General features: G+C 33.5%; 1 protein-coding gene across 1 annotated transcript; it reads right to left on the reverse strand.

Annotated features, from left to right (window-relative positions):
• Positions 1-738: 738 nt before the first annotated feature.
• On the reverse strand, positions 739-10,630 carry LOC134714714 (cytochrome P450 26A1-like). Its single transcript, XM_063576216.1, has 4 exons — positions 10,143-10,630; positions 4,856-5,356; positions 2,348-2,752; positions 739-1,383 (listed from the first exon to the last, which is right to left on the reverse strand). The coding sequence occupies exons 1-4, from the start codon at positions 10,374-10,376 to the stop codon at positions 952-954; spliced, it is 1,572 nt and encodes a 523-aa protein (XP_063432286.1). The 5' UTR covers positions 10,377-10,630; the 3' UTR covers positions 739-951.
• Between the last annotated feature and the right edge of the window lie 387 nt (positions 10,631-11,017).

Here is an 11,017-nt window from a genome sequence, read left to right on the forward strand (position 1 = left end):
ACGATTGTTGTAGTATAGTCGCTAGATTGCAAAAACTCGAGGGACGTTCACATCGTCACGTGGGGTTCTGCAATGTAAAATTGTCTGTAGACCACAATTATTTCATAGTTTTTATTTGATTTTTGTTGTCTTTTTTTTTAATTTGGAAGCTAACAAAACATCATTTATAATTTTATAATCTATCTGTGCTATACATAGTTCGCGAAAAGGTGAAAATAAAATAGGCTTTTCATGCATGGATAATAAGTAAACAAGCAAGGTAAAAGTTCTTACTATACCATGAAACAGTGAAAAGGGAGGAAATGTTTATAAACAGAATTATCAAAACTTAAAACAATAAAATTCATTTTATTTTGCGATGTCAGGATGGTGGTTCATTGCATTTAATCAAATCAATATATATGTTGTTACTTCATACAACACTTTAAGTTACCTTTCCTGTTTTGTACGTTCGTCTCTTATCCGTACATCACCTCAATTTATAGAACGGGCAACAAAAATAGCTTTTATCACCTAGATTTTCCAATGACAACCCATTTAACTCAAACATTTTCTACCAACCATAACATTTGATTTCTTCAGTCTAGTTATTTTATGTATATTTAGACTTAGCTTGTATTTTTTGTATATTAAACGACGTCTTCAGTTACATTCGAGGACAACACATTGTTAAAACACTTTATTTATATCATTAAAGGTTAAACATTAAGGATATGGATAATAACTCTGACTAATAAATACAAATACATCACATTTTATTCAACAAGTACTGTAACAGTAAATTTAAAACACACATCATGTATAACAGAGACCTAGGCTATCTATGGTCATAGAGAAAAGATTTATTCCGTTTCGACATGTCGTGTTATCTTTTGAAAACTATCGACATGTCATGTTATCTTTTGAGAAATTATCGACATGTCATGTTATCGTTTGAAAATTATCGACATGTCATGTTATTTTTTGAGAACTTTCGACATGTCTTGTTATTTTTTGAGAATTATCGTCTTTTTTATTGGATCGCTCATCATTTTCCCGTTTTTGTACAACTAAAGGTAGACCGTCTACAGCTCGGGGTACTGGGATATAGTACAATTCAGCGTCTTTATTCTCAAGTTTCCAGTCACAACTTTTGCACACGTGCAAAACAAAAAGTTTTAATACTAATTTAGCAAAATCTTTGCCTATACAAGTTCTTGGGCCACCACCAAAAGTGGCATAATTATATCGTGTCTCTAAATTGTCTGGAGTTATCCTATCGAAATTAGGCAGATCATCCCATCGATCAGGATTGAATACATCGGAATTCGTATACAGTGGCGAAGTATGGTGGGTATCTCGTATACCATAGGCAACAGTCCAGCCTTTCGGGATTTTATAACCCTGAAAATATAATATAACATCATTTAAATTGTATTATATCGTTTTTTATGATTTATATGAACAAAAATATTGAAAAAAAATAAAATAACTTATGTGAATTCAATTTCGAAAATATATATAATTATATATCTGAATGACGGATATGACAATACACAAAATTAGTCCCTTTTAGTCAAAGTACTATTCATATATATGTTCAATACTGTAAATGTTGACATACGGAATGACACTAAAATATTTAAATGCCGATATAATTGAGAAATTAAGTTTAACCGATTTCTAATTTCTTTAAACTTCTCGAAAATTATATACATGTGTAACAAACGATCCAGAACTGCTAAATGTTGTGTAACAAAGAAGGACCAATGTCCTTAAAATTAAATGTTGTGTAACAAAGAAGGACCAATGTCCTTAAAATTAAAGTCCAAACTTGTGCGCATAAGTATGAAGGATCGATTACAAAGGTAACATATTTATGTAGGGTAAATCTTCTAGCTGTTTTTTTCTATCGAAGGTCGGTGTTTTCTCCGGCTTCCTCTAATAATAAAAACTGACCGACACGACTAAATGCGAGGCTCAAAAGTGGCGTAAACATAATTTATTCCTTTAATAAACTTTTTGCTCTCTCGTTTTGATTATAATATTGTTTACTAGCATCAATGTCATGAATAGCGAATGTTGATTTAGTGATTGCAGTTTTGAGCAGATTTAGACACATAATATTTGGTTAAAGATTCGGAAATACGACAAAAATTTGTTGAAATCTAGAAGTTCACATGCATACGAATCTCACAATATGAATGTTATCTTAAGATTACAGGGCTTAAAGAAAATCACTGATGCATGATTTTTTACTATTAATTGGTTTTGGCTTTTAACTAGGGAAATTGGCCCTTATTCTTTAATGGACTTGAATGAACAATTGCCGGAGTAACGGACGGAAATTATATAATAAAATATGTACCTCTAATTGGAATGATTTAAGAACCTTCCTATATCCTGCTCCAACAGGGGGTGTCATGCGAAGGACCTCTTTGGTGACGTTGTACGCATATTTGTATTTTGGAAGATCATTTAAAGTCAAATTATCTAAATCGTCTGATCCTATTTCCTCTCGTACTTTTTGAATCACATTTGGGTATTTTCCCAGAAACATCAGACAAGAACACATTGCACTCGAAGTCGTGTCATGGCTGGCAAACATAAGTTCAACAATTGATTCGCATGTTTTGAATCGACAGTTTTCATCTTCTTCTCGGAGAAGGAAGTCTAAAGCACTTACACCCTTTCTATCGTCTACTGGAATATTTTGTAACTTTTGTATATTCTCAGAAATTCTTTGGATTAATTGCTTTTTTGCTTTAAGTGCCTAAAATACAAAAAAATATAAATGTACATGTAGGAGTATTAAGAATATCAAAGTGGTTGGAAATGGAAGGAGATGTGAATCAAATGATCTGGTAAGTACTATCTGAGCAGAACTGTTATACATTCGTTTGAACCCGCAAAATAAACATTCCAGTAAACACATTGACAACTCAATTAATGAAATTTAAAATATGTTGTAAAGTCGTCAAATAGTTTTGTTAGTTACTACATTACGAGATGTTATAATCATGAAAAGAAAGTTTATCACAATAATATAAGCAGGTATATTTGTTTTTCGTTCATTTGTTTTATTCATAAATTAGGCGTTAGTTTTATTGTTTGAATTGTTTTTAATTTGTCATCTCGTGGTCTTTTACAGGTGACTATACGGTATGGGCTTTGCTCATTGTTGAAGGCCGTGATGTGACCTACAGTTGTTAATTTCTGTAAATTATCAGGATGCTGTCATCTACCAGGTTGATAACATAGGAACGATTTATATTGAGGAAATGTCTGAATCTTCGAAAACGTGAGCCATGCATTAATATGTGCAGATACAAGAATATACGATATGCCAATAAGACAACTCTCAAACAAAATATCAATTTGTAAAAGTAAACCATTATAGGTCAAGGTACGGCCTTCAACATGGAGCCTTGACTCACACCGAACAGCAAGCAATAAAAGACCGTTTTTGTGTCACGGATGAAAACACCATATCCTATGTTTTTCTTTTATACGTCCGGTGCTATCATTTTTTTTTGTAAAAGAACAGTAACAATAAGTTCCTTCTTTTTAATGAACCTTTAGAAATTTAGTGCTGATAATGAGATCGAAAGAGACATCTCGACCATCATGATACTAGTTCTTTACAAATAATCAATTCAACTGCGTGTTAATTTAATGTTATGGGGTGTAGATGAAGAGGAAACATTAGTGATTTACACAGAAACAACAGGGAAAAACGCAACGAGAAAACACTCCGTATTTGTTGTAAAAGTAACAAGCCATCGTTTATAGTAACTTTAATGATGTTTTATTGACGAAAACAAAGACTGAATCACCCGTCCTAAGGCAGATCCGTCCTAAAATCATTTTTTTTAAATGGACCAAATCCAAAAGTACAATTAAACATGATACCATGCGATTATCCCTTAGTCAGCAATATACATAATGACTTGGCAAGTCTATTCACATCGGTTTGTCATTTCACACAGTAAATAATGAAACACTATATAAATAAGAGGAAATGATAGTGTAGAAAGGTGAGACAAGGCCAAGTTATATAATGATAATATGACGTCATCAGATTACACAATATCAACTCAAAAATCTTTGTCTTTACATGAATGGTAAAAATTCAGACGTTTTGGTCGTAAATTATTGTCTTATACCTTAATTTGAATAGTTTTACATGCTTTGGAAATCATGAAAGACTTGAGTGAGATTGTAACGCCCTTAATATACGACAATCAAAATGTAGACTATTTATAAGCTACAAAATGTAGTTTTGAGTTTCACCAGGAAAACTAAGGTGCAATTTATGTCTGGAGAACATGATTCATCTATTTGTTGAAATTAACATTCTAATTGGACTACCTCTCAGCAACTGCGAGTACTCCTTATTTCGGTGATTTGTGTCCATTTTTTTTTTATGTTAGTTGTTGTTGGTTGAACATGTATTACAAATCTTTTAAGCAAAGTCAATTGCAACAACTTTTTACAGTTGTTCAAACGGTGTGCTGTTCCTTTATCTGGTAAGGGGTGTTGATTACACACCAAAAATGCTTAGTCTTGCCACAGTCTATATGTGCAGGCCCGAGTCAGAAGTTTGAATTCTTCCTTATATTCATCGCTATATAATGCGAAGATTTGATACAATGCTCATTTTACTTGTTGACACATCCGAGATCGCAGGAATTATTCTCAACGACCTCGAAGCAAAATTATTTTCACAAATATCAAATGTCACATATCCTATTATAAATCATGTTTCAGTTTTGGTTCGTTGTTTTCTGAACATAGAACAAGAACGATAACCAACAGTACACAGTTCAATGTTAAAGACTGTGTATTTGTAATTTAAGCATTCTGAAGTTCTTACCTTGTAAAGTCCAAATCCAGGCAACTCAATCGGCAAAGAAAACATGTTGTGGATCATTGATTGGTAAATTGTACTAAGTTCGTTTCCCATTTCATCGTCACATTCAAAGCCGGCCAAGCATTTGGCTGCCATGATAAAAGCTAAATTTCTACATTGCGGGTACCCAAGAATTTTACCCTTTTGACACCATTCATCTATGAAATGTTTAATTGTTTTTCTGATTATTGGTATATGATCATTTAATGCATCAGGTAGAAATAAATTAATAAGTAATCGTTTCCTTTCTTTGTGCTCGTGAATGTCGTCCATCATAGACAGTGCATAAGGACCGAGCACTTTCCGAATGCTCGGTGGCCATTGAGATGACACATAAGAGTTCTCTGACATCAGGATTTTACGAAGATTGTGTGCCCCCGAAACACGGATAGTTGGTCTTCCAAGCACATGTGTCCTATATACACTACCATATTTATCTTGACGTGATTTGTAGAACCTGTCGTTCTGAAAATAAAAAAAAAACATATTACTTTCTGTCACTATATAGAAAATGTTTGTTGTTTCGCACCAATCATGTACAATTGTTGTGCTTTTCTTATTATATATTTGGCAGCAAAAGCATAGCAAGATTTGTTTAATTACACGTGTTTGTGGACTTCTCGATCTATTCACATTCAATGTTTACATCGAGATAATGTCCGTTTGAATTTGCTTGTGATCTTAATAAAGTGTTAATCTTCGCTGGATATTAATAAATTCATTTGGATTTCCTCCCCTTTTCCGACTTTCTCGGATCTAGCTGTGTAAATATACGGATAATAAGCATGCTCAAGGGAGGTATACGACCAGTCAAAAAATAAATTGAAGTTGCTACACCAGGAATTTATACGCATAGAAACATTCTGTACTCTTCATTTGCTGCGTAAGGAGGGAAATGGAAATACGAAATGAAAGTTTTGTTTTTATTTCAACTGATCTAAATTTTAACAATTTAACACAATGTTTTGTCGTGAATCCATCATTGATTGACCCTAAGCTATTCCAGTAGACTATTTCTCACTTACACGACAAGCATGATCTTACAATTCCAGTAGACTATTTCTCACTTAAACGACAAGCATGATCTTACAATTCCAGTAGACTATTTCTCACTTAAACGACAAGCATGATCTTACAATTCCAGTAGACGATTTCTCACTTAAACGACAAGCATGATCTTACAATTCCAGTAGACTATTTCTCACTTACACGACAAGCATGATCTTACAATTCCAGTAGACTATTTCTCTCTTAAACGACAAGCATGATCTTACAATTCCAGTAGACTATTTCTCACTTAAACGACAAGCATGATCTTACAATTCCAGTAGACTATTTCTCACTTAAACGACAAGCATGATCTTACAATTCCAGTAGACTATTTCTCACTTACACGACAAGCATGATCTTACAATTCCAGTAGACTATTTCTCACTTTCACGACAAGCATGATCTTACAATTCCAGTAGACTATTTCTCACTTTCACGACAAGCATGATCTTACAATTCCAAAAGACCTTCCCACTCACTTCCACAATCAGCAATATCTTACAATTCCAGAAGACTTATTCTCATTTGCACAGTCACCATGACCTTACAATTCCAATAGACCTTTTCTCATTTGCACACTCAGCATGATCTTACAATTCCAGTAAACCTTTTCTCACTTGCACAATCAGCATGATCTTACAATTCCAATAGACCTTTTCTCATTTGCACACTCAGCATGATCTTACAATTCCAATAGACCTTTTCTCACTTGCACACTCAGCATGATCTTACAATTCCAATAGACCTTTTCTCATTTGCACACTCAGCATGATCTTACAATTCCAATAGACCTTTTCTCATTTGCACACTCAGCATGATCTTATAATTCCAATAGACCTTTTCTCATTTGCACACTCAGCATGATCTTACAATTCTAATAGACCTTTTCTCATTTGCACACTCAGCATGATCTTACAATTCCAATAGACCTTTTCTCACTTGCACACTCAGCATGATCTTACAATTCCAATAGACCTTTTCTCACTTGCACACTCAGCATGATCTTACAATTCCAATAGACCTTTTCTCACTTGCACACTCAGCATGATCTTACAATTCCAGTAGACCTTTGCTCACTTGCACAATCAGCATGACCTTACAATTCCTGTAGACAATTTCTCACTTGCACGATCAGCGTGATCTTACAATTCCAATAGACTTTTTCTCCCTTGCATGACTAGCGCGACCTTACAAATTCAAGAAAAATATCCACTTACACAAATAGATTTACCTTTAAGTTACTTAAATCTCGAGGTTTTAAAGACTACCCACGTTTGATACAAATTTCTATATATTGATAAATCCATTATATATTAATCTTGATTTGGAATATTATTTCTCAGATTCGTTGACTTTTTTACATTGCTCTCGTGTATAGTTAATATCTTTCATTTAAGTTTTGAAATAATGATGATAGAAAAAAAGAAAGGTTAAATTTAACTATTTAACAATAATGCTCAACTAAAAATATATAATCCATCGTAGGCGTAATATGGACTAGTGTAAGATGGTTATCTTCTAAAAAAAGTTAAATTTTAACTATGTCATCTAGTGTGAATAAGAAACGAATTTCCCCCAAAAAATCAAGCATCCTGATATTGACATCAGTTTCAGAGAGTTTTTCTGAATAAAAGGATTTTTCTTTTTTTTCATTTTTTTTCCTCTTCTTTTTAATCAGTAATGCCTTCCTTGATCACGTTTTGTTTTAATGCAGGCAAAACATACGAATGAATGGAATAATTTAAGAATTAAGCAACCGTTCTCGTTAATCACGATATTTAAATATTTAAAGACGATGTGGAATTATTGGAAAGCGCCATCCTCGTAAATGGCGTTATGGCGTAAATCTGACATTCAAATTCCCAAACAAAACAAACAAAATACGTAATAGGAAATTAATCATCTTTTTTTTGAATGAGACTTTCTATTCACCAGTGAATTCAATATTTCAAGCGGGGAAAAAATATGCAGGATCAATCCCGTTCATTTTGTTATCAGCCTCTCATCTGATTGATTGTAAAGTATCGTCCTTGGGAGAACTCTAATATCGGTCATACGACAATAAGATATACAGATGAGATTTATTCTCCTCTTCTTGTTAATATCTGGTCTTAGTCATACAAGCCATACGACAATAAGATAGACAGATGAGGTTTATGATACTTTATTTTGTATCTTGCATTCACATGTTTTGTATAATACGTTTTCGGAAGCAATCGGAGGTAAATATACGTATTTAAACTCAAGTAAATAAGCATGCGTGGTATCTTTTATATGCAGAAGACCTGTGGTGCCTTTGAGATATACCATAATTTGCACATTGACAAAAAGATTAAATAACTTAGATTGAAAGTGTGTTAAGGCCAGTTCCCGCTGTCTTTTTCAAGGCTATGCAATCTGTTTACTTCTTATTTCATTAACGTACGTGGAGTTCAACTGATATGAAAAATCAATAAATGTCTTTTTTTTAAATAACATCGCAGACCAATCTTATTTTCCCACAATTTTCAGTTCATTTGCAAAACTGATGTTAATTCGATTTTCAGCAGCTAAAATCAGTATATTGCAGCCTATAGGCTCAGTGTTGAAAACCATGCCTTGACCTATAATGGTTTACCTTTATAAATTGTGACTAAGATGGAAATACGTCTCATTGGCACTCATACCACATCTTACTATATCTAGTAAACATAAGCTTGTGCTTAAATATATCAGTTTTTTACTTTTTCGAAAATACAACGGTTTTCTCAGATAATGTTTAAAGGACATAAATTTAGCATCTATATTAATGGGATTTTGAATATTGATCCCCAATGTCATATATCCATTTAAGGGAAATTCAATGACACCATTTGATATTTTGTGGTGGGGTAGGGTTGGGGAGGAGAAAGGATTTTGCAAAGGATATTCATTTTCATCTGTTGTTAACTACGAAAGCTCAATTTTTAACCGAACGAAAAAAAAAATGAATTTTGTTCATAATTGTTTTCTGCATTTTGTGTCGCAGAATACACGTTTTAAAACTGTGTTGTAAAAAGTTATTTGCTTTATTATCTTAATTACCAGGCCAATTTTTTTTGTTTGTTATTATTATTTCCTCCTTTCCTACAATGTGAGCATAGGATAAAGCATTCAAATAAATGGGTTACAAATCGAAAGATCCTATTTCTTTGCAGCAAATTCTTCATCTTCAACTTAGTGTCATTGACCTTCTGTTTTTAAGAGTCTCTTCACATTTCGTTGTTTAATGACTTGATTATAGATAATAAAAACGATAAGTTTTAACTTTTGACCAAAGTTTATCTATTTCTGCTGACTTTTGCAGTTTGTGATTTTTTCTCGCAATATGAACACTTCTTTTAGGATCGTTATTTTTTCTTTTAATGTAAGGTCATTAGGTCAGACCGGTTTCTTTTTTATACGAGTGTAAACGCACTAGATTTTATCAGATCGATATCGATCTTTCTTGTGTAAATGTAAACATGAACTGGAGTTTTAATCAATTTAAATAAAGATCGAGTCAAAGTGAAGTGAAAGTGAAGTCGGGAGTGGATCAAGGACATTAAAAAGTTGGGCTTATTTCACAATTTTTTAATACATACCACCGAGCGGACCGAGACGAAAAAACAAGTAGGAAGATTTTTAACTAAAAATATGTATTATTATATCGGGGAAACACAATATTTTTTTTTATGTTAATCAAAGGGTGCATAAACATGTATAAAGCCTCTACGTCCCCTGGATCCGCCACTGGAAAACGGGGTCCTAGGTGTCGTACATGTCTTACCCGCCTGATCCGCCACTGGAAAACGGGGTCCTAGGTGTCGTACATGTCTTACCCGCCTGATCCGCCACTGGAAAACGGGGTCCTAGGTGTCGTACATGTCTTACCCGCCTGATCCGCCACTGAAAAACGGGGTCCTAGGTGTCGTACATGTCTTACCCGCCTGATCCGCTACTGGAAAATCGGGGTCCTATGTGTCTTATATATATAACCCCCTGATCCACACTGAACAAATGGGGCCCTAGGGGTCGATAATGTCTTAACCCCCTTCCCATTGATCCACCACTGAAAAAAACGGGGTCCTATGTGTCGTATATATCTAACCCCCTGATTCGCAATGAAAAAACGGGGTCCTGTGTGTCGCATATATCTAACCCCCTGATCCGCAATGAAAAATATGTGTTGTTTATGTCTTACCTTTCTAATAAATTCAATAGTTTCTCCAATGAATGGATATCCTAGTGTTCCTGGTGGAATCGGAAGATGACTTAGTTCATTGTCCGTTACGCACCACAGGGTAATATAATAATTCCAACAAAACTTTATAAGTACATGGACTATTGCAGAGCAGCCAATAATAACTAAAACCCAATATAACACATAACAACTGTAGATGTATGAATACACGCTGTATATTAAATCAATAAGCATCTTGCAACAAGCTCGGTGTTCTGATAGATAATATTTCCATTTTACGCGTAAAATATTTTATATACGAATCAATATTTCCTCCGAGGACCGCCTACAAACAATCCTAATGACACATTTAACTTTTCAAGTTCATCCTCTGTAGGTCAATTTACCCTAAAAATAAATATGTACAACCGACACTGTTTGTAGCCTGTATACACGATTATATACTGTTTTTGACCTTAAATATCGTTTTCCATTTAAATGTTGTATAATTGTTCGTAATGTGTTAGTAAGAATAAGCTCTATTGTTGTATATGTTAAATAAAAGAATTTAATCTTCAATCACCTTTAAATAGGGTAAAACAGGTAGAAGATTGTCATACAAATAAGAGTGAATGAATCGTAGTATTAAATACGAATGAGGTTTATCAAGTGCAACGGTGGTACTATATTTATACATGCACACAGACAAAAAATGATAATAAATATCATCTTTCAAACGGCGATAAAAATGAATCATAAAGTTAACGCAATCAAATTTTGTGTCTGTTCTCAGTTTTAAATTTAAATAACTATTAATCGAATAGTTTACTTTAACACATTTTATTAAAGCCTTAATGCTGTATTACACATGACTCCAAGTAAGATTTTTTTACATA

This window comes from Mytilus trossulus, chromosome 4 (genome assembly GCF_036588685.1).
Source record: "Mytilus trossulus isolate FHL-02 chromosome 4, PNRI_Mtr1.1.1.hap1, whole genome shotgun sequence".
Classification (NCBI taxonomy): Eukaryota; Metazoa; Mollusca; class Bivalvia; order Mytilida; family Mytilidae; genus Mytilus; species Mytilus trossulus.